General features: G+C 33.6%; 2 protein-coding genes across 6 annotated transcripts in view; one reads left to right on the top strand and one right to left on the bottom strand.

Annotated features, from left to right (window-relative positions):
• Positions 1-21,291, top strand: part of FGF7 (fibroblast growth factor 7) — a 62,738-nt gene extending 41,447 nt beyond the window's left edge. Inside the window, exons 3-4 of the mRNA XM_032297822.1 lie at positions 15,578-15,681; positions 16,757-21,291. Coding sequence (XP_032153713.1) covers positions 15,578-15,681; positions 16,757-16,951 — 299 coding nt within the window. The 3' untranslated portion in view covers positions 16,952-21,291. The remainder of the gene's footprint in view (positions 1-15,577; positions 15,682-16,756) is intronic.
• Positions 1-25,594, bottom strand: part of FAM227B (family with sequence similarity 227 member B) — a 287,158-nt gene that overhangs the window by 130,764 nt on the left and 130,800 nt on the right. The gene's annotated exons all lie outside the window — the stretch shown is intronic.

Genomic DNA, 25,594 nt, shown 5'->3' with positions numbered 1-25,594 from the left:
TCCTGCAATTAGAATGAATGAATGATATAGACATACATGACCTATCTAAAAAACATTTTGGCTTTTATCTAGAATAATAAATGTTTATTAAGGTGAACATTAAAATGAACTGTATTCAATGTATATAAAATCATAACAATATGGATAAGAACAGAGGCTTGATTAACTCATGAAATATTAGAACTAGCATGTACTTCTTAATTTTACTCTTATTTTTTGAGATGGAGCCTCACACTTGCCCAGGCTGGAGTGTACTGGCATAATCTCAGCTCACTGCAACCTCTGCCTCCTAGGTTCAAGTGATTCTCCTGCCTCAGCCTCCCAAATAGGTAGGATTACAGGCACCTGCCATGATGCCTGGCTCTTCTTTTTTTCTTTCCCATTTTTTTTTTTTTTTCAGTAAAGATGGGTTTCACTATGTTGGTCAGCCTGCTCGAACTCCTGAGCTCAAGTAATCTGCCCACCTCGGCCTCCCAAATTGCTGAGATTACAGGGGTCAGCCATCACTTCCAGCCTACTTCCTAAAGTCTTAATGTATTACGAACAAGATAGATAAATAGATATGCTATCTTACACAGTAAATAGAAAATATATGTAAGCTGTTACCCATAACATGAGTGTTGCATGCTAAAAATACAAATAGATTCAAAAGAGATTTAGCTAAAACCAAAAAAGAGAGACCTATAATCAATCAGAAAACTAAAGACATTTGTTTTATCTCAGTCTTTTGAGTTGGGGTCGTAAAATACAATCTGAGATCAAGTATTATTTGATTTAGCCGTGGAATTTTGGGCTTATTTAGCTCTAAAATGTAATAAAAATTAGAAAAGGAAATTTAGCAAATACTTTTGTTATTCAATCTAACCTTAGTTTTTCAGGTATTTAGTATGATTAGAAAACTCATTAATTCTTTAATCTTGGAATAATAACGTTCATATGCCAATTTATAATTTGCTACACTACATACTATGGTGTTTATGTATCTCTCTATCTATTTCAGCATTTATTAAGAGTATGTCAAATCCAAATCCCTGTACCAAGTACTGGGAGTTAGAAGAAACATAAGATAGTCTCTGTAAATAGTTTATAACTTAGATTTTAAAATAGACAAAATTTATAAATAACAAGAGAACAATAGAGGTGGGTGCTAATTAATAGTAGAGCAGTATGTTCTTAAAGTAAAAGAGATGACAACAGATTAGAAAACTACTAATCATTATGGAGAAACTGGAATTTTAATTTGGTTTTGAAAGAAACGTGTCACTCAGGTAGGTGGAAGCTGTGAAAATACTAATTATCAAGCTTCACCTCAGACCTATTGGATCAGACTCTGATATTTTCTGAGGTAACTGGAAATCTGAAAATCTTTTATTGGTTTGTCATGTGATTCTGTGCAGTTAGTCCATGAGGAAATATTTGGGAAATTCCTGAGTAAAGCATTCTATGTAATTCCAGGAACTGGTAGGCAGAGCAGGTAAAGACTCTGACATTTTGCATGGGAGAAGAAGACAATGAGGAAATCTGTTTGAAGTCAAAGGATCTAAGTTGTAGAAGAAAAATGGGAGAAAATTATGTAGGCTGGAGTCAGATTTTGGAGGGCTTTGGATAGTAAAAAAAAAGAGGTTTTGGTTTGCTTTTGTTTTTAATAGAGTGTACCACAGAAACTTTTGGAGCAGAAGAGTAACCTTTACAACATATATTTTATGAATACATAAAAAGTTAAAGTCAGAAGGGCTGGAGGCAAAGGTCTAGTTAAGAAACTTATAATAATAGTTGAGGCACAAGAAAATGAAGGCCTGCACTAATGTGATGGCAATGGGAACAGAAGAGAACTGCTGGATATACACTGGTAAAATAGAGAGGAAACAGAATTGTTTTTGGTGAGAGCTTGGGGATCTTTAATACTTTTTAAATCTTTTAAATATCTTCCTTAGTAAACTCAGATGTTTTTATTTCTGCCTCTTCTTTTCACTTTCATTTCTGTGAAACAATATAACTACTTTGCATAAGAATTCCTTGTTTAGACTGCTAGCAAAGAACATCAGCTTTAAAAGTCCCAAGAAAGCCAACGACCTAAATGACTTTAAATCATGCTTTAATTTTTCAATGCTGATAACCAGCATGATTTGAAACTAAAATGTTTAGCATTATCTTATGCCTGGGTAGCAGAACATTTAAATACAAGTTAAAGAGGAAGGGAAGAAAGATTACATTATATATGTACTGGATAGTAAATTCCACAGAGCATATTAGTAGTTAAAATAAAGGGAGAAAGTGGATGTGTAGTTTAGTATCTAAGCTGGTGTCTCTGAATTAAAGGGTAACATAACATGCTTTGTGACTCCTAGAGGTAGCTATGACCAAAGCGTTAATGAAACTTTCTGTAACTTTTTATGATGATTTTCCCCCTCAATTTCACTCTTTGTGCCCTTGTGATCACTTCCTTCTAGCCCAAATTCTGCTCTCAGAAACTCATACACAGTATAAATTTATGCATAGATGTTAACTCCTCCCTGGGACATTTGCATTTTGAAACTTATCTCCCATCCTATGTAATGAAAATCTGGTTTCTTGTTGAAGATATTTTAGACTTTAGGAAAAGCCAGGAAATGGAAGAGATTTTCTAGATGGTGGGAAGAGATTGCTTCAATTATTTCCATTTCACATAAAAATCTGATATTTTCTCACATATTCCGGACCTATAATATCCACACCTATTCTGATAATCTTTGAACCATATTTAAAAAAAAAACATGGTGAAGTGTTGTATTTAGCAGAGGTAAATAGTCTACATTATCAGACAAATAATTATTTCTGGATAAAAATATAGAATCTCTAGCAATTAGAGAGTAAACAAAGAGTACTTCCTCCTTTCTGATTCAAGGAATATATCTTTTCTGGCCCAAAGGAGAAAGGTGGGCCCCTTGCATTGCTGAGAGGCCATAAAGAATAAGGAAAATGATCAGTGAATTTGTATAGAAATATAATCTGTGAAATACAGTTCAATGGTGTTTCCATGGCATTCTTCAGTAATATGCAACTAAATAAATACTACCCTGTATATTGTACAACCAAATAGTTTGCTTCAAATTTTGCTATAGTTCTAACCCTGCTGAAACAAGCTGCTGCAACTTAAATTCTTTCAAAAGAAAATATTGCCATCATTGTACCATATGCTGATGTACTTTCTAAAGATTTTCTAATGTTTTATTTTAATAAGTCCCTAAATGGATAACATAATTATTTTTACTTAACCAGACATGTCATTTAAACGGTTTTTGACATCATTACAAAATAGATATAGGATTAATAAGAGGTATATTTGATTTATTCTCTAATAATGAGGAAGATGTGGAATAAGTTCTCTTGTTGCAGGTTATACTTGATGCCAGCAATTATGCAATCATGTGGAACTGTTTTGAATTTCATGCTGATTTGATAGGAATTAAACTTTCTGGGTTTCAGTAATAATTTATCTACTTGTGTTTCTTTCTTGCGGGCTTCGATTAGTTTTCTAATTTCTTGTAGTGTATTCCAAGGTTCTGTCTTAAATCTGTTATTTAACAGCTACAGGGCATGCCTTCTTAGGGCAAAGTGATCCAACAACAAGATTAGCATTATCAACCATAAGTATCATTGTATTTTCTTACAATAGTGGATTCTAGGGTTCATGGGAAAAGAGAAGAACCTGGAAGCAGGTTCTATATCCAGCCTGCTGGAGGTCACTGCCTCCACAAAGTGCTTTGTGTTATCCCCTCAAAGTGAAAGTCAATAAAGAAATGTGCAGAAAATGAACTCACTTCTTTCCTAACTCAAGCATTGAATCACACCCTCCAGGCAGGAAAGCCAACATGAGCACAGCATATCCACGTAAGGGTCCTACCCCAACACTAACACTGACAAAAGAGGTTTGTCTTCCATGTTAAACAGTCACTCTGCTTAACTGATGAAACAAGTTTTTTTCAACCTAAGTGCTCATAATTTGGGCTTTTTCTATTTCACCGTCACTATTGAAAAAGTCAATTTTGAATAACATGCATATATCACTAAAGGTCATTTGCTTATGTTTCAGGTTGACACCTTAAAACAAAATACAGCTATATGTTTTATATATATATATATATATATAATTTTTTTTACTTGGTTCATAATGGTGGTAACTTATACAAGTTGTTTACAAGAAAATAAGTGACTCATAAAACATCTGTAAAATATATGTAAGACTGAAATAAATTTAAAATGGTACTTCAGTCATTTATTTCCTTATAAGCAATTTGTCCATAACAGTTGATATAAAACTTGTATTACTCTACTTTCAAATATGTTTTCTTTTAGAGAAACATTTCTTAGAGATAATTATACCACTTATCTCACCAAATATTGTCTATACAGAAAACTGTTGTTTCTTCCAGGGATACTCTTAAAATTAAATTAAATTTTATTTCTATTTAAAGGGTATGGAGCATTAAAATTAGTTTATCATCAAAATATTTTATATTTAATTCTAATAAATTATATGTGATTTATAAGCACTATCTCTATTTCATTATAAAATCTCAGACCAACAAATCATTTGGCTTTTCATAGCACAATTTTTCCTCCTTTTCTTAGAGTCAGAACAAGAAAAACTTATATCTGTAGTCAAGGCCAAAACAGTGGCTTATGGATTAAATTATTAGGTGTCACTTCAATAAAGTACTGAATTGAAACAATTCAGTAACATAATTACTTATATTCCCTGATTTTACTATGAGGGAGACAAAAAGTAGCCAAGGACTTCATTTATAACAGCTACATTAGTAGTTGGCAGTGAATGAAATCATCTTCATTATCAAGGTATTGGTCACAACTAAGCTATGCCTTTAAAAGTGACTGTTAATAAAAATAATGTGATTGAGAAGCTACTGGCTAAAACATACTGTCATTATCTTTCTTTTTTTTATGATTCTAAGAAGTAATAATAATAAGCAAACTCAAAATGAGAAATGGTAATAAGGAGAATGAGAAACTGTAAATCCATGTCAAACCAAAGGATTCTCACCTTCCCAGTACAATTAAGAGTTCAACGATTCGAGGATGGCATTAAATAGAAATGGTAGCTATCCTTTAATATATTTCTTAATTCTCTGGTAAAATTTAAGCCCTGCATACAACTGCAATCAAAATGGGACATTCTTTTTTTTTTTTTTTTTTTTGAGATGGAGTTTCACTCACGTTACCCAGGCTGGAGTGCAATGGCGCGATCTCGGCTCACCGCAACCTCTGCCTTCTGGGTTCAGGCAATTCTCCTGCCTCAGCCTCCTGAGTAGCTGGGATTACAGGCACGCACCACCATGCCCAGCTAATTTTTTGTACAAAATGGGACATTCTAATGTTGTTCCATCTTTTGAAGACTCCAGTATTATGATTGAAGCATGGGAAATGATGGAATTCTAAACTGTTATTACAGATTATAAATTAAAGAGAGAGGCAGTGATAGAAAAATCACGTGAGGATACTTTAAGTGACACCTACTGATAATTCTTTAACACTGGGAACACTGTGCATACTGAGTATATATTTAATATTTTTAAAATTAAAACACTAACATTATCATTATATTTTTAAAAGTCAGATATCTTCAGAAATTTTTTGGTGCTAAGCAAATTTCTTTTTTACTATCAATAAATAATTCTGTTGATCCTACATACCTAGTCCAGCTATAATTTCACTGTAGATCTAGATCACAAAGCAATATTCTTACGTCAAATTTAGGACCAGCATATACAAACCCATTATCACTTCAAACTTAATATCTTCATGAAAATTCCAACACATTATTACTTCTACCCAATAAAAATAGCATTGCCTTAACTTTTCTCATACACTCATTCTCAAAAGGACCTGGGTTTGAAATGATACTTGACTTCTCTAACTCTTTTGCTTTAGCCTCAACATCCATTGGGCCTGGAAGTTGAAAAAATGGACACAGCAAGAGGAATGGGTAAATGTGACAGAAATAATTTGGATCATTGCTGTTAAGTATATAATGAGTATTTGTGATCTATCATATTTGCTGAAGTTTGACATTAAGATGGTACATTCCAGTATTATGTACCACTTCCTAGAAGATCAACGAAGTAGAAATGCAGTGACAAGGGTGTCATCTAGAAAGAATGAAAAGAAATACTTCCAAGAACTCAACAGCCTGCTGGGAGAAATTCCAGGATGTAAGGACACCAAGGGAACTACTGCAGCCCACTTAGAACATGTGTTTTGTGTTTGTTCCACATGTTGTGTCTGAGATAGTCACCAATCATGTGTAATATAAACTGTTTTTCTTGACTAGATGTGAAAGTGAAATGGCTTGTTGATACTCTTTTCTATGCTACAGCTTATTAGAAAAGATAAGTATTTTTAGAGGGAGTAGAAAAACTAATTCAGAAAGGAAATCAAGAAGAAAAAAATCTAAAGAGGCTAGGGAATAGAAACCATCATTAAGAATATGGCAAATATAAGGCAGACTGCGGTGGTTTGTGCCTGTAATCACATAGCACTTTGGGAGGCCAAGATGGGTGGATCACCTGAGGTCAGGATTTCGAGACCATCCTGGCTTAGGTGAAACCCCTTCTCTACTAAAAATACAAAAATTAGCTCGGTGTGGTGGCATATCCCTGTAATTCCAGCTACTTGGGAGACTGAGGGAGTAGAACTGCTTGATCCCGGGAGGTGGAGGTTGTACTGTGCCTAGATGGTGCCACTGTACTGCAGCCTGGGCAAGACAGCGAGACTCTACCTCAAAAAAAAAAAAAAAAAAAAAAAGAAAAGAAAAAAAAGAGAATATGGCAAATGTAATGAATTCATACACAGAAGAAAGATAACAGATATGTAGAGTACTGAACATCGTTAAGTGATCAGTAACTTGTTTTATTCAAAAATGAAAAGTTGATTTTCTAACCAAGAATGGTGAATCTGGTCTTTTTGAGAGTTGTAACAGCATCTCATGCTTTATGTAACAATAACGAGTACTCAGAAAAGCTAGCTGACATTAGGTAATTTCTTGGCTAGTAAGCAACTGAACACAAGTTTGACACAGTTTACTGATAGGGGAGCTGTGGTCTTCCTGACACATGTATAAAGATGTAAAGGGCAGCCAGAAAAGATTATCAAACTAAATAAATGCTGACACATGTAGGAATAAAAGACAGCACCAGAAGAAACTTGGACTCCCTCATGACAGTGAAGTTCTGGATATGAAAATGAAAGACATGACAGCACAGGTGTTGTTTTCATTTTTTCTTCTAGGTTTATCTCATGACTTTAGAAGTGGGAAAAAAAAAAGGCTGTGAAAGTAAACACTGGGCCATTAACAACAGTGTTGAAAACAAGACTTGTCTTTCTGGCTGTTGGCTTAGAATAACTGAAAAAATGGGCTCCTGGAGTTTTATGTACATTTTATGAAGAATGCATTTGAAGCAAAATAAAATTGGGGTACATTAGTTAAGATTCAGTTTGGCTCAGAAAATTGTTTATTTCTCCATGCAATAAATGTCTGGAGTGAGAACTCTGCTCCACAAAAACATCTGGGAGTTTCCAGGTCCATTGAGCTCAGTGTTCCACAATCTTTTGTTCTCATTACCCATGGTAGAATCCAAATTCCAGCAGGAAGATGGAATAAAAGGGTTAAAAGTGGGTACAAAGGGCTTCTGCTGGCTACCTTTAATGGAAGATTTCTGGAAGTTGCCATAGGACACCTTAGTTAAATCACATCAGCTAAAACTCGGTCACATGACTGGACTAAGCTGCAAAGAAGACTGGGAAAGGTAAAGTTTATTTTGTGCACTCAGCTAAAAATTCTACTGCCATGGAAGAAGGAGAGAATGAAAGCTGGGGAACAATTAAGAGTCTTTTCTCAGAAAGCTGGGGAGAAAAATGCCTACATACGATTGAAGGAATGAACATCATAATGAATGACATTGTACTGTCATAAGCTTGAAGACTTAAGGGGCAAAGATATAACAAAAAGAGAATAAAAGCTCATTATGTCTCATAAGAAAAGGGCCAGGATCAAAACATATAACTTCAAATGGGTAGAAAAAAGCACAGATGCAATGACAAATAGTAGACGGAATAGCTACATGACATTATAGATGAAGACATTTCCCAAATTTGCCAATGACCAATAATAGAAAGGAATGGCTAATTTGGGGGGTATCATAAATTTTAATATGATCATGTATCAGTTATTTATGATTTATTTCATGCCAAATTATAAACAGAGTTGAGGTGACGGAATTAAAACTCACCATTTCTTAAGCAATTGTATGTAGACCACCCAAATGTTTCCAAAGGTACTTGGGGGATTAATTTAACTAAAGGCATACTATTATCTTTTTTTAACTTATATATTTTTAAGAATCAATTTTATATTTTTTCAACTTAGAAAAGAATGGCTTGAGTGCCTCCACAAACATATCAAATATTAATGCCTGGAATTTACAGAGATGAGAAAGATTTACTCACAATGTAGTTAACTCACCCCTTCCTCACCTAATGAAGTCAGGATGACGTTCACTATTAAATATATAGATTCATACATTGTCATGCTGCTAAATTTATAACCTTAATAAACCATTGGTTAACAACAGAAAGTATAAAGAATAATTGAGTTAAATATGTTATTAGAAGCCTAAAATTACTCCAAAATTCACTTTTATTTTTAAAATTGATTTATATTTGACAATTTACAGTTAACTTTTAAATAATTTTCTTCAGATCAGTACAGTCGCAGTGCCAAAAAATGAGTCTAGCAATAAACACTCAATTGTTAAATAACTTTGTATGTTACAGAAAATATTGTGACAATCAAATTGGAGTTGGTCTCACGTTTTGGGAGAGTCTAATGACTCCCTACACCTGTGATATTTTATTTATGGAGCACTATTTGCATAGAATAAAATAATTTTTTATTTTGACACTTAGAAACGAAAGAAATTTTAAAAATAAGTGCATTTTTTTAAAAGCAAAGAATTTTAATAATTAGATCCAAAAACTAGATTTTGTCATCTTTGATGTTATAACATTTATAGTTCAACATATATTTATTTAACTTACTTTTAGTTCTACATATACCATATGAGGTCATTTTGAAATTTATTTGTTCAAAAATCATGAGGTTTTTTAAAAAACATAATTAGTTTAAGGAAAATGAAGAACATTAATCATTTGTTGAAAGGGAACAGTTGACATTTGCGTTTGTATATATAATATACTTAAACAAACTTCATAAAATAACCTTGAAAAATATACTAATCTAAAACAAAATTTATTTTTGATATGCATACTTTTTTTAATATTCAAACTCCAAAATAATGACAGGCTTAAAAATATTTTTAAGGAGATGATGAGATTATATAACTATAAAATATGTTTATGGTCTACATTAAGAAAAACAATGAATAATATTCTGCATTAGACTAACTATATCAGTCCAGTTCTTGCTGAGATACTTATTTTAAGTAAATAGTGTACCTAGTAAAGAGTCTGGAATTCATACTGTATGAGAAACGGCCAAAGAACCTATGGATGATGGGAAGCATGATCAATGTCTTCACCTCTTTCAGTGGCTGTTGATTTATTCTGCATAGCTCCAGAGGATATATTCACATATAATTAGTAACACAATCAGAGCTACCTATAAATTTAAAGAACCACTTGGAAAATGGTAACCTATAATAAATTAATAAGGGTATACAGCTGACAGGTAAATCAGTGGGACAAAACAGCCAATAAAAGGTGAAATTGAGGCATCAGTAAAAAAAGGACTAGAATGTTTAATGAATAATATTGAAAAAACCAGATAGTTATTCGAAGAAAGTAAATATCAGCTTAGGGCAGGAGCCCTCAACCCCTGGGTTGTGGACCGGTACTGGTCTGTGGCCTGTTAGGATCTAGGCTGCAAAGCAGGAGGTGAGTGGTGGGTGAGCAAGCATTACCACCTCCTGTCAGATCAGCTGTAGCACTGGAATCTCACAGGTGCACGAACTCTATTGTGAGCTGTGTATGTCAGGGATCTAGGTTGTGTGCTCCTTATGAAAATCTCACAAATGCCTGTCAATCTGAAGTGGAAGGGTTTCTTCCTGAACCTCCCCTTCTACTCCCGTCCCCTGACTGCTGGTTTAGAATATCATCTCATACCATATCTCAGAATTAATTCTAGGTAAATTTAAGATAATTTGAATTTATATTTAAAAATAAAACTATAAAAGAATAAACCATATTTCAGACAATGATATGGAAAACATACTTTTAAGCACAGATACAATATAATAAATCATCACAAAAGATCTATAGAATTGGCTACACAAAAATTGATCCGTTTGATTAATTTTTTCACTCTGCACTCCGGTAGTACACAATTAGTGAAACATGAGAATTAGGAATAGAATAAGAAATCTCAAGTGAACCAAAGAATGAATAAAAGAAAGATTTATTGAAAAAACTCTTGGATTTGGCAATTAGGAGTTTATTCATGAGCTTGAAGAGAGAACGCCAATAAAGAGATTAAAGGTAGGATGCAAAAGTTAAATTGAAGAAAAATGAGCAGATTCTGGCTATATGTTCAGGAAAGTTGGTGCTAGAGAAAAGGAACCAGGGTAGTCCTTTGAAAAGAATTCAGAGTTAAGAGCAGGGATATTTTATTCATTTGGCTCATAGGCACAGAGCTGGGAGCCTGTGAAAATTTCAAAGGCTTGCAAATGTATTTAAACTTTAATATTAAGATAGTGACAGTAAAATCTGAAAATAAAATATAAAGATTAGTAGATATTTAACAAATAAAATATTACACTAACTTTATTAAATTTATTAATTTTTTAATAACACCTGAAAACAATTTGATACTTTTTTCACTTTGTAAGAATTCCCAAGAATGTACACAATTTGCAGAAAATTTACAGCTGGCGTGGGTGTGGTGGCTCATGCTTGTAATCCCAACAGTTTGGGAGGCCGAGGCAGATGGATCACTTTGAGGTCAGGAGTTTGAGACCAGCCTGGACAACATGATGAGACCCCATCTCTACTAAAAATAAAAAAATTAGGCAAGCATGGTGGCACACGCCTGTAATTACAGCTACTCAGGAGGCTGAGGAATGAGAATTTCTTGAACCTGGGAGGCGGAGTTTCAGTAGGCCGAGCGTACCACTACACTCCAGCCTGGGTGACAGACCAAGGCTCTGCCTCAAAAAAAAAAAAAAAGAAAAAAAAAAAAAGAAAAGAAAAACAATGTACAGCTAAATTCAATGAGTTACTTTAGGACAAATAATTTCAAAAAAAGTATACGAAAGTTTAAAAAATTATTAAATATTTTATCTATTGAGCAATATAGATGTATTTTAATGTTTAATCTGTTTAGGGTGGTATCACGAAATGACAGTACCTAGAATCTACAAATCTTAAAACAACCCTGATTGGGAGAAAAATTTGGAAAAGAGATTCCTGTAATCAAAAGACATGGAAGAGAGGGACTGAAGATGTTCCAGAGGGCAAAAGGAGATAGAATCAGGGTTAATCAGTTTTTAAAGGCAATTCCTTGAATTTACAATAGCAAACGCACACAAATATATTTAATAATTGGCACAATTACATGCAGGATATGTCAAAAATATAACACTAAGATACAGGGTTTTAATATGTCAAAAATACGGCGCTTAATCAGAAAAATTTTTTACTATCCTTGTAATTGTGTCAGTGTACAAAAATCATAACAATATAAATACGTCGTATCTTAGGCTTATTATGTTAATAGTATTAGGATGTTAAAGCCATGCTAACATTAAATGAATAACCAGCTTGATCAAACACGAACGTTTTACAGGATTTACTATTTACTTACATAATTTAATTACAGTTTGCAACTTGATAGTTTAAAATATCCTTAAGAAATTCTCCGGACATTTTGGAGCACATTCACTATTTCTATATGCATATGCCATGGAATTTCTATTTATAAACCTATGTCTAAAGAGAGTCATAAAATAGTCAAAGATATTCATCACACAAATATAAGGGTACAATTTACAACACACAGTCAAACTGAGAAAAAACAGACTAAGAGAAATGGAACTAATTTAGGAAACTTGTTTTCAAACTTTTTAGTCTTAGGACTACTTCACTTTCTTAAAAATTGAAGGCAACAAAGAGCTTTTGTTTATGTGGATTATAACTACTGAAATTTCCCGCATTAGAAATCTGAACTGAGGCACTTTGAAAACATGTATTTTTTAACATTAAAAAATAACATTAATAACCCTTTGCAGGTCAACAGGAAAACCAACTGACAACTTTTGCATAGAAAGAAAGCTGGGCTTACACAGTTCCAGGCATTTCCTCCTCTTACTCTTCTCATTCAGTTCCTTTCCCTAAAACACGATTTTTATACTGACATTTTTCATAGTTCAAAACTTTAACGATTCTCCGTTGTCTACAAATAAAAGTTCAAGTTCCTTAAATTGGCATTCAAGACCATCCACAATTTGGCCCTAACTCTTTTTCCACCCTTTCACTATTTTGTTACACTTCCTGTTCCAGACATACAGCTCTAGTTTCAATCTTCTGAACATGACTTTTGAATCTTTGCTTCTAGCCTTGTACACAGTACTTTATTTTCTCAATTAGCATGTTTCCATACTTTCTATCTACATCAACTCTATTCATACATGAAGATCTAATTCAAGCTCTATCTATTCCTCAAATCCTCCCTTGACTACCTAGGATAACACTTCTTTTTCTGAATTCCTACTTTCCTGGTTTTTTTTTGTTGTTGTTTGTTTGTTTTGCAATTGGCATATACTGCTGGGTATCACTCATTTTCTTTTTCTGTGGAAAGAGAAAATACTAACTGATTTTCTGTATATATTTATTAATATCCAGATATATTGATGACATCATAATTAAAGTAATCAGTTCACGTTTCTAAAATATTACTGGCTGTTATTTTCCATTCCCAAACACCTAAGAGATACTGTTGACTTACAAGTGAAACAGTGGTCTGTATATCAAGTATCTGTATCCTACAATTTCCAGAGTGTGTTTTTATTATGACCTTACTCCTCCTTACTGTCCATATTTAACAAAAAGAAGTTATCCATTGGGTAACCAGATCTTCATCCATTACCAAAGACATTTTTAATAGTAATTAAAAATAAATCCCATATGTTCCATATATTTGGGTCATGAATAAATAATGTAAAATGCCAGTACAAGTAGTTTCTCTACAGTCAATCATATTATATTATTAAAGTCAGCTGCATGTAAAAATTAGTAGACTTTGTGTTTTAGAACACTTTTAGATTTACAAAAAGTTGAGCAGAAAATAGAGTTCCCATTTCCCATATACAATCCCCATTTCCCCCCACAGTTCCTCCATTATTATCTTGCATTAATGTGGCACATCTGTTACAACAGATGAGCCAATATTTATATATAATATTAACTAAAGTCTATAGTTTATACTAAAGTCCATGCTTTGCTTTATATAGTTCTATGAGTTCTGAAAAATGTATATCATGTATCCACTATTACAGTATTATGCAGAATACTCTCACTGATTTAAAAATCCCCTGTGATTCAGCTTTTCATCCTTTTTCTGCTCTCCTCAAAGCCCTGGCAACCATTGATCTTACTGTCTCTAAAGTTTTGCCTTTGCCAGAATGTTACATGGCTGGAATCATACAGTATGTGGCTTTTTCAGACTGGCTTTTTCAGGTTTCTTTCACTTAGCAATATACACTTAATGTTCCCCTTGTCTTTTTGTGGCTTCACAGCTCAATATATTTTTATTGCTAAATAATATTCCAAGGCATACATGTACCATGGTTTGTTTATCCACTTATCTACTGAATATGTTGGTTGCCTCTGGTTTTTGGTGATATGAATATAGCTGCTACAAATATTCATGTTCAGGCTTTTGTGTGAAGTTTTCAATTCAATTGGGTACATACCTGGGGGCATAACTGCTGGATTATATTATAAGGGTATGTTTAGTTTTTAAGAAACTGCCAAACTGTCTTCCCATGTGACCATAACATTTTGCATTCCCACTAGTAATGCAAGAGTTTTGGTTGCTTTGCATCCTTGCCAGCATATTGCACTGTCAGTTTTTTGGAGTTTAGTCATGCTAATAGTTGTATAGAGGTATCTTATTGTTGTTTTAATTTGCAATTCCTTTTAAAATAATTTCAACTTTTATTTTAGATTCATGGGGTCCATGTGTAGGTCTGTTACCTGGGTATATTTTGTGATACTGAAGTTTTAGGTATGATTGCTCTATCACCCAGGTACTGAGTATATTACCTAATAGTTTTTCAACCCTTCCCTCACTTACTCCCTGTCAGTAGTCCCTAGTGTCAGCAGTTGCCATCTTTATGTTCTTAAGTACCCAATATTTAGCTCCCACTAGTAAGTGAAAACATGCGGTATTTGGTTTTCTGTTCCTGTGTTAATTTGCTTAGGATAACGGCCTCCAGCAGCATCCATGTTGCAATTCCTTAATGACCTATGATTTTGAGCAACTGTTCATATGCTTATTTGCCATTTGTGTATCTTTAGTGAGATGTCAGATTTTGCCCACTTTTTAACTAGGTTTTTTTTCTTATTGTGGGGTTTTCAGTGTTTTTGTATATGTTGGATATACTGATATATTTTTTGCATATATGTATATGTGGGTGTGTTTTAATGATGTAAAATGAATGGAATCTACAGCCTTCAACATAATATAAATATATAATGGTTAACATTTCCCACTCAACAATGCAGCCTTGGCAGAAAATCATAAAATTTGTTTAAATTCAATTTTTTTTTCTTTGTTGATACTAGTTCTTAGTTTTAACATGCCCAAGAAGGTATACTTGATCAAGGATAAAATTAAATGTTGTGATTGGCTAATCATCACACTGCTGCCTCCACTTTTTTTTTCCAGCTTGAAAATACACTGCTGGTGGGAGTGTAAATTAGTTCAACCATTGTGGAAGACAGTATGGCAATTCCTCAAGGATCTAGAACTAGAAATACCATTTGATGCAGCAATACCATTACTGGGTATATACCCAAAAGATTATAATTCATTCTTTTATAAAGACACATGCACATGTATGTTCTCTGTGCTTCAGTTTCTTGATCTGCAAAACTGGGATAACAAGAGTACCTGCCTCAGTCTGTGGTTATGAGTAAATTTGTTAATACATAAGAGCAAATTAAAAATCCTTAGCATGTGGTCTGAGTTCAATAAACATTAGCTATTATAGTAAATTAGAAATTTAATTCTAGAGAATAAAAAGCTAAATTCAAATATGTAACTATTTCTTTGATAAAGACATGTTTTCTAAAAAATAAACAACCGTCAGTTTGCACTTCCCTTATATAATGACTATTCTGGTGTTTGTGTGTATCTGTTGTGGGCTACGGGTCTTGGCTAAATAGATAATCACATTAAAAATTTTTAAAACTTAAAATTAAAACAGAAATAAGAACAAATGGCCATTCTTGGATCATCTGCAAAGCTGAACAAATATCTGACATGTGTTTCTGTGATTCCTTGCAGATATCATGGAAATCAGAACAGTGGCAGTTGGCATTGTGGCAATCAAAGGGGTGGAAAGTGAATTCTATCTTGCAATGAACAAGGAAGGAAAACTCTATGCGAAGGTATTGATAAGTGATAGCTTAGATTTAATTTTTCAAATTCATTTTTGTCAAAGTATCTCACCTTTCTGAAAAGTAAAAATTAAATTATCTCCAACTGTATAATTTAATAATTTCATTAAAACACTTTTTACTCAAACATTAAGAAAAAATGTTTTTGGTGTGACTTTGAAGAAATAGCTTGCTCTTTAGACTTTGGTTTCTTCGTCTATAAAATGAGTTGAATTAACTGACCTCTAAGGATCCTTCCAGCTCTAAAATTCCATGTGCATTTTAGATATTTAAAATCCAAAATTTCCCTTTGCCAGTATTAAAGCTCTTTTTGTTAAAGTTCACCCAATTTACACATTGCTGACATGAAAATTCTTGGGAAAAAATACCCTGAAGTGTTTAGTTCATTTATCAACATCAATCTCACAATCATGGGCTTTGAACTGTAATTATTCACATTGTTCCCACTTCACTACAATGCAAAATATGTAACAGTTCATCCCACTATAATAAAATATAATTGGCTTTCCTTTGTATTCTGACAGCTCAGCATAATGCCTGGCGCAGACTAATTATAAAATAATATAGGTTTAATTGAATGAACAAATGGTTGCATGGATGAACATACAAATTAACCTTTTATCTTCCATTACCATTGGAGACAATCTAGAAGTAAATAAAGAAAAGTTGTGAAACAAGTCCCTCACCTGAGGGAGGCAGAGGTTCTGCTAACTATACCAAATTTCCAGTGGTTAAACAATGAGTGATGTGGGAATAGTAATATGAGGCCTGCTACTTAGGAAAATAGGTCCTAATTTTAAAGAACGGTTGACATGAACTGCCAAAAAGCTACACATATTTCATAACCAACTGTGTATTATGTTGTTTTTTTGTTTTAAATTTAAGATACCTTTCTATGCAAATATACTATATAAGTATTGCTAATAAACCACATTAGGCCTGCTCAACCTGAGGGTTAAAAAACTCATGTATGTTTCAATTCTACCAAATATTACCTGCTTACTCTCTGTTTAATTGAGCCCCTCTAAAAATTATTTGGATAATGTTTCTTTGTTTGTTTTAACAGAAAGACTGCAATGAAGATTGTAACTTCAAAGAACTAATTTTAGAAAACCATTACAACACATATGCATCAGCTAAATGGACACACAATGGAGGGGAAATGTTTGTTGCCTTAAATCAAAAGGGGATTCCTGTAAGAGGGAAAAAAACGAAGAAAGAACAAAAAACAGCCCACTTTCTTCCTATGGCAATAACTTAATTGTATATGATATATAAAGAAACAATTCCAGCAGGGAGATTTCTTTAAGTGGACTGTTGTCTTTCTTTTCCAAATTTTCTTTCCTTTTATTTTTTAGTAACCAAGAAAGGCTGGAAAACTACTGAAAAACTGATCAAGCTGGACTTGCGCATTTATGTTTAAGACACTGCATTAAAGAAAGATTTGAAAGTATACACAAAAATCAGATTTAGTAACTAAAGGTTGTAAAAAATTGTAAAACTGGTTGTACAATCATGGTGTTAGTAATAGTAATTTTTTCTTAAATTAATTTACCCTTAAGAGTATGTTAGATTTGATCTGATGATTATTTAAATATTCCTATCTGCTTAAAAAATGGCTGCTATAATAATAATAATAATGCAGATTATGTTATATAAGATGTCACACCTAAAGGCTGTTGGCAGGATTTGTCAGATAATCAAGCCACACTAACTATGGAAGATGAGCAGTATTTTAAATGCTTTCTAATGAAAAATTATAATCCACTTTAATCAGAAAAAAAATTCTCAAAAAAATCTATTATTAAAAGTCAATAAAATAATTTAACAAAAGTATAGGATTAGAACATGCTTATATCTATTAACAAGAACAAAATTCCTAATGCTTCTCAAGTGGAAAAGGTATTGCTAAAAGGATGTTTCCAAAAATCTTATATATAAAATAGCAACAGTGATTGAGGATAATACTGTACTTAATGTCACTTGCCACAAAATTAACATTTTATAATTCCTCCAAGTAAAACTGAGAAATCCTTAAGTTTTTTTTCAAGTAACATAATCTATCCTTGTATAATTCATATTTGGGAATAGGGCTTTTAATAATGTTCTTCCCACAAATAATCATGCATTTTTCCTATGGTTACAGCATTAAACTCTATTTTAAGCTGTATTTGAACTTTACTGTTTTGTTATTTAAGTTTGTTATTTATAAAAAAAAAAAACCTTAATAAGCTGTATCTGTTTCATATGCTTTCAATTTTAAAGGAATAACAAAACTGTCTGGCTCAACTGCAAGTTTCCCTCCCCCTTTGTGACTGACACCAAGTCTAACACATAGCACTTGGGCCAGCAAATCCTGGAAGGCAGACAAAAATGAGGGCCTGAAGCAATGCTTACAATAAATGTCTGACACGGAACAATACAAATATGTAAAAAATCTTTTGCCACATATTCTTAACAATTAATTGGATCATATAAGTAAAATCATTACAAATAAAAGAATTTATAGGATTTTAAAGTTAGAATATATTTGAATACATGAATAGAAAAGTATCTTATTTTAAAACTATGTATATTTAAATTCAGTAATTTTCTAATCTCTAGAAATCTCTGCTATTCAAAAGGTAGCAGCACTGAAAGTTGTTTTCCTGTTAGAAGGCAAGAGCACAATGCCCAAATAGAAGATACAGTTAGGAATAAGGGGCCCTGAATGTCATGAAGGCTTGAGGTCAGCCTACAGGTAACAGGATTATTACAAAGATGAATTTCCACTTCAAAATTCTTTCATAGGTAGATCTTGGTAGCACTTTATATGTTCACCAATGGGAGGCCAACATTTATCTAAATTAAAAGGTATGCTAACCATTGTGGTTTTAATTTCAAAATATTTGTCATTCAAGTCCCTTTACATAAATAGTATTTGGTAATACATTTATAAATGAGAGTTATATGAAAACACTATGTCAACAGAAACAATAGATTCATTTGATTTTCCTGTGGTTCACCTACATGACCAGGCTGTAGGAAACTAGAAAAAATTGCCCATCCTCAGATATACTACTGTGAGAGAGCATGAATAGGATTCTGAACTATCACCTGATTCAAGGACCTTGCCAGCCTAGGTTTTGAGATCAGGCTTCAGTAACTGGAGTTTTGTGAGCATACTGAGGGCAGAGGAGGACTTAATTTTTCATATTTGTTTCCTCAGTGCCTGGCAGATTATCTGTCCATAATCAGTTTTCAATATGAATTCATTCAATGTTTATATACAAAAGAAAATATAAAATAAAACTAATCTTCATTTTTTTTTTTAAATGAATGAGAGGGTCTTAATTTCGCCCAGGTTGGCCTTGAACGCATAGCCTCGCCTCCTCAAGCACCAGGACAACTGGCCAGAGCCACTGCTGCCCCCCTACTAATCTTCATTTTTAAAAGGGTAAACATGACTATACAGAAATTTAAATAGAAATAGTGTATATACATATAAAATACAAGCTACATTAGGACCAAATACTCTTTGTCTATGGAGTTATACTTTCATCAAATTACATAGCAATGCTGAATTAGGCAAAAGCAATATTTAGTGGTAAATCCATTCTTGTTAGTATAAGTCACCTAAAAAGACTTCTAGAAATGTACTTTAATTAATTTTCTCCTATTTTTAAATTTATTATGCAAATTTTAGAAAATGAAATTTGCTCTAGTTACACATAGAATTCTAGAATCTTAAAACTGTAAGGGGTCTCCACCTCTCTTACTCATTTGTAGACTAGAAAATTGATATTTTGATACACCTAAGGTCACGCCGTTGGATAGATATGCAACTGTCACAAGAGTCTGCATCAGTTAGCATATGTTTTCTCCTCTTCGAATATCAGTCTTATTAACTAGTGGTCTTCTGCGTTTTTTGTTTTTTATTTCTATTGAGATATAGCCTTTACATTTGCACACAAATGTGACTATGTTTTGGCAATGCACTTCATACACAATGACTAATCTACACTGCGATGATTTGATTCAAGGAGAAAATAAATAATGCAGTTTTCAATTCTGATTCCTATTCACCTTTTATTTATAAATGGAAAGCACTGTGCAAAATATACTTATAAGCAGAGTAAGCCTTTCTAAAATGTTCTTTGAAAGAGAAAATACATGAGTTTCTAACAATTAGAAAAAATCACAATATGAAATGATAATAAAAGTAAACAAAAAGGTACTTTCAAAGCAGTGAACAAAACATTTTGACATAGCCATAATATAAATTATAATATAAAAATATAAAAGCTATAGTATAAATTGTCAGCCTTTGTGTTGACTACAAATTCAATTTAACGACAGAAGTGAAGGGATGTTGAAGGTAAATTCTTAGGATTTCTATCTCATAGAGTTTGCTCTTCTGGTTCTCTAGACTGCCAAAGAACATAAAGATGTATTAGGGGATCTAGCTGTAGTAAAAGCAATCCTATAACAACAAAAACTCTAAAACAGTACCTCTCACGATTTTCTACTGAAATATCTCTAATAGTAGAAGTATAAAATAAGAGGTTAGGGTATAATACAAAGGGGGCTCAACACAGACAGAACATTTCTTTTAAGACTCATGTGATTTTTGCATCTTACTCCATAATATATTAGTGGTTGCATTAATATGACAATGTCTCCACTTAAACACCAGTAAGCAAAATTGATGCTTCAGAATGATTTGCAGTTTTATTTACACCCCAATGCTACTGAGACTTACTTGAGCATGAATAAGACACAAGAGATTCTCTGCCTCCCATAATCCAACCTTAAACATAAAAAACACAAAGCTAAAAAAAACCGGAACTCAAATTCACTATATATAGGAGTGATATTAAAAATACATAACAGCCAGTACGGGTGATTATTGGCCAATCAGAATACATCACTGATATATCAAAATGGATGCAGGACACTATGACTAACTTGTGGCTATCATTTCTACGATCACCCTAAAACAGAGTTGGGAAAATATCTATTAACTAGTCTCTCTGGTTTGGATTCTCAATGTGCATCTTAATATGAAATAGCTCATTAAAACTTTATGTCTAACTATTAGTATTGTTATCAGCTACTCTTTATTCCACTTCTATGCAGTATTTATTCAACCAATCTGCTGCTGTCAATGAAGGTTACTTTTTCCTTCAGGGCCACATATGCTTCCATCTATCCTTTAATTTTGAATGGTTTGTCAATAAAATCTACTTTCTCTTGAGTTGAAAAGACTTGACACGAAGCAAGAAATAATAAAGCCCTAACCTTTTTCCAGTAACATCTGATTTCTCCATTCTCAAACTATATCTCTCAGGGAACCAGATATTTACTCTCATCTGGGAAGATGTCTCTTATGTTTTCCTTTTACTTCCTGATTATCATGTGGTTGCATATTCCAAATCCTTATCACTGAATTTATAAGAGCCTATCCAAATGTATTTTCTTTCATTTATATCCTAATAATTGAAATGTGAGATGAAAATAACATTTCACTTAAAGAAGAAAAACCCTTCTCTTGATGAATCCTTCCATGTGTTAGTTATCTATTGCTGTGTAACAAATTAAAGCTTAATGGCTTCAAACAAATATTTGTTTTCTCATAATTTATGTGGCTCAGGAACCCGGGCATGGTTCAGTGATGTATCTTTTGTCAGAACTCCTCATGAGGCTGCAATCAAGGTGTTGACCAGGGCTGTAGTCATCTATCTCAGTATTCAACTCAGAAAGGGATCCACCTTAGATCCTCACTGGCTGTTGTCAGGACATATCACTTCCTTGTCACATGGACCTCTCCATAGCACTGCTTACAACTTTACAGTTTGCTTCCCATGAAGCAAGAAATCAGAGAGTGTGAGATAAAATACAAATGGAAGCCACAGGCTTTAAAAAAAAAAAAAAAATATATATATATATATATATAAAACCTAGTTTCAAAAGTGATGTTACTTCTGCCTACACTCATGAGGAAAGTATTATGCATATCAGAAGGCAGGGATCACTAGAAGCCATTTTACAGGCTGCCTAATCCAAGTCATAGAATAGATGCTTTAAATGTTACTGCCATAAGCTGGGATTCTACAGGGTCTAATTAAGAGTAATTCATGGCTTTCAGTGGTGATCTATTCAGCAAAGAAAGAGATGAAATATGTATATTCTCTGTGGAAATATTCTTGATTCTTCCTTGAGGGATACTGTGTGGTCCACTGCTACACAGGATAATTAAGAAAATGTTTGAACCACAGCCTGGGCTTCCTATTAGCCTGAGATGTGCCTACTTAGAACTCCCAATGCAGCTGGAAAACCAACAATATCCCTTTGCCTCTACATGAAGCTGTGATATTGTGCCAGAATTGCTAGCCTTTACTTTAGTTATTTAGTAATAACTAAAATAAGCAGCCCAGGATAACTAAGATCTGTGTGTGAACAAATGCTTATCTTGACTTCTGTAAACCACTGAAGTAACAAACAAAATGACAAAAGTCCCCTGGCCCTTGGAATATCCGGAGACCCCCACCCTCGTCTCCGCCCAAGAGGTGAATCACAGAATCCCCTAGCCCTTGGAATGTCCAAAACCTTTTCATCCCCATCCCCGCTCCTCACCCCCACTCCCAAGGTGGTTTTTCGGGTATAAAAAGTCTTGGCACCCTTCTTTTGACGCCACAGGTTGGAGAGACGTGAGTCCTCTGTGGTCGCAGGCATAATAAATGACCCTGCAATCTGGCATACTTTTGTCTTGGTGCTAACTTTCTACGCTCGGTCCAATACAATAAAGCAAATTACCCTGCTATCGGGCTCAACATAAAGATAATCCTCCCCTTAACTGCCCTACCTCAAGAGAATAAGATCATAAATGTCAGCTAGAATTCCTTTGGGCCATAGAGTGTTTTGTTCTAAATGATGAAGGCAATCAGCCACAAGTTGCCCAAGGCCATCTGAGAACAAGATCTAAAAAGACTTGAAAACAATTGATTTCAATGGTAGGTACACACTGGTCCCTGTTATAGATAAAACTCTCTTTTTATATATAAAACAAACACACACACATACTCTCTCTCTCTCTCTCTTTCTCTTTATATATATAAAACTCTCTCCCTCTCTCTCGCTCTCACTGAGTAAAACTCAGTAAAACTCAGAGAGTGAGTGAGAGAGAGAGAGAGGTGCCAAGGCCCCAACACAGGTTAATTACATCAATGGATATGAAAGGCAGCCCATGGAGTGGTATTTTTAAAACTCTCCAGAAGATTCTAATGTGCCTCTGAAGTTGAGAACTAATTAGGTAAATGCAAACAACAACAAAAACCAAAAATCCTCTTTAGGAACTATGCCCGCTTCTTCATCTTTGTTATACGTAAATTTTCGGTGCTGCAAAGGCTGTAGCACTTGAATATAAATTTAATTTTCTCAGCAAGGCAACTTTACTTTCTGCAGAAAGGTTGCTCCCATTAGCCATCTTGCTACAAGAGGACACTGAACAAAGAGGGCAGGGCCATTTATAGCTAACAGATCTTGGTACCTAGACCCTACTGCTGTGACCTGATTCCATTGGCTGGAACTGAACCTCACAGTCTAGTCTGCACCTGTTGGCTAACAACTTAACTTTCCTAAATAGGTAAAGGCAACAGAGAACAGAGGAAAAGAGGATGTAACTTGAGGAATGCTAAGAGAGGTAAACTCTCTTCCAAATAAGGAAGGGGAATAAGCTATGAGCTCAGGCTTGCCCGGGCCTGTCCAGGCATGTCAGGGCAAATAACTGGGCTAAAGCGTATAAGCTAAGAACACAGAATACACTTATTTCTCTATTATGATTAATAGCTACTTTAAGATTATTAGCAAAAGCTTTAAAGTAAATTAACCTTTGAAGAAATTATCATTTATTCTTAACAAGCAAAGAAGAATCTTTGAAGAGGAACTTTTATTTATTCTTATGTCCTACAATCTTTGTCTCTTCTTTAAACACCTTGAAAAGCCTTATTCCCTCTCAGCCACTCCTGCCCCTAGGTTTTCCTAGATGCCTCCATATTTTCTGCTACTCACAATTGAGGCTCACAGGAAATGTAAACACTAGAAAGAGAGCTACAATTGTTTTTGTATCAGAATGATTATGGAATACAAAGTACACAAAACTCCTCCCTCCCCCAGCAGACTCCATTATCATACAGAGCAGCCGGAGTGATTCTATTAAAATACATTTCAGATCATGCATCTGAAACAACTGCAATTGTTTTCCATATTCTTCAGAATAGGAGCCTGTCCTCATAGTGGCTAAGGAGTGTCAATGGAATAAGGTGAGTACATAAAAATTCTGCTGCTGAATTAGGTATGGGCAAAACAGCAAGAAAAGGTAATAAAAATCTAGATAAATTATGCACTTAAGTTGCTTGGCAGGTACACTGAGGAAAGGAGGAGAGGCCATAGCTCTACTTGAAAAAATGATAAATGAATGTAACTTTTGATGTTTAAAGTAAATATAAAATATTTAGGGCACATACATATCACCTTAATGATTCTCCACTTGACTGAAATTTTTCTATTAATCAACCAATTAATAGATACAACTAGGCTAGACAAGAGAGCTTCTACTTTACTATTATTTCTTTATAGTATATCTCCTATTGTTGGTTATTTTGGTTATTTCAAAATTTTTTACTAAGATAAATATGAATATTTTGCCTATGCTTCTTTATATTTCTGATTTTCTTAGGATGGTTACAAGAAATATAATTGAAAAACTGATTTTCAGAAAGTTTTTTCAAAATACATTCTAATCAGCAGTGAAGGGAGTAAATATTCTAATGTTTATGCTCAAAATTTAGTCAGCTCTTATTCTTGTGTCTCCTCCCCTTTGACTGTGAATGCGTAAATCATCAACACTCAGCTAACTTCTTTCTCAACATCCATTCGGATTCATCTCTTTCTTCATCCTTCTACAGCTTTATTACTTCATGCCTAGAATTTAGCAATAGCTCTTTAATCATTCTTGTTTCAAGTTCCTTCCCATCTTATATGCTGCCTAATTCTTTAATCTTCCTATACTACTGCTTTGACTATGTCAGTTGCCATTTGAAGACCCAAATTGGTTCCTTTTTGCCTACTGGATTTAGTTTAAACCTCTTCAACTAGCACCCAAAGCTGTCAAACAATTGGCTCTAACTTGACTGTCCAAACTTCTCACTGTTCAATATTAATCTCGTAGTTTCTTTAGTCTGCTGTGTTTATTGCGATTCACACAAGTTGTAAATTGACTCTGCCTCTGAGTTTTGTCTATACTGTCCCCCTTGCTTAGAATATCTCTACCTCCCACTGTCAATCAATCCATACCCTGCTTTGCTCTTAGGGACAAAGCTCAAGTTTAATGAACTATTCCCAACCTTCACCCTGCCTTATAACAATTTTATTTCCATCTCTGAATCCTATTGCACTCTAATATAGTAATACATTGCACATACACACACATACATGTATGCACACACATATTATATATATATATATATATATATATATACGCAATGTTTATGTATATGTGTCATCATCTACTTCAGTTAAACAAGCAGGTATTGAGAATTCTACCATGTTTGTATCAGGCACTGTATGATAAATATGTGTTATGTGTGATAAAATTAAAAATGAATATTGCCTTTTTAAAATTTCCCATGGAATCTAGTAAGGAAATAGAACCTCAAAAAGTACTTAATACTATTAATATTGGCTTACTAAATGATCCATATTAATGATCTATTGATAGAATAATAAATTTTATATACAAAGATCTTTCCAGCCCTGTCATCATGCCTACATAATCTTATCTATTCCTATACAAAGGTCAGTGTTATATACTGGCAAGGTCCTTTAGAAACTGTTTTTAAAAACGTTGTTTAACAAATGCAGTAAT

Source organism: Sapajus apella, unplaced genomic scaffold (genome assembly GCF_009761245.1).
Source record: "Sapajus apella isolate SASKATOON/1434 unplaced genomic scaffold, GSC_monkey_1.0 scaffold37, whole genome shotgun sequence".
Taxonomy (NCBI): Eukaryota; Metazoa; Chordata; class Mammalia; order Primates; family Cebidae; genus Sapajus; species Sapajus apella.
This window is presented reverse-complemented; position numbering and strand designations above follow the sequence as displayed.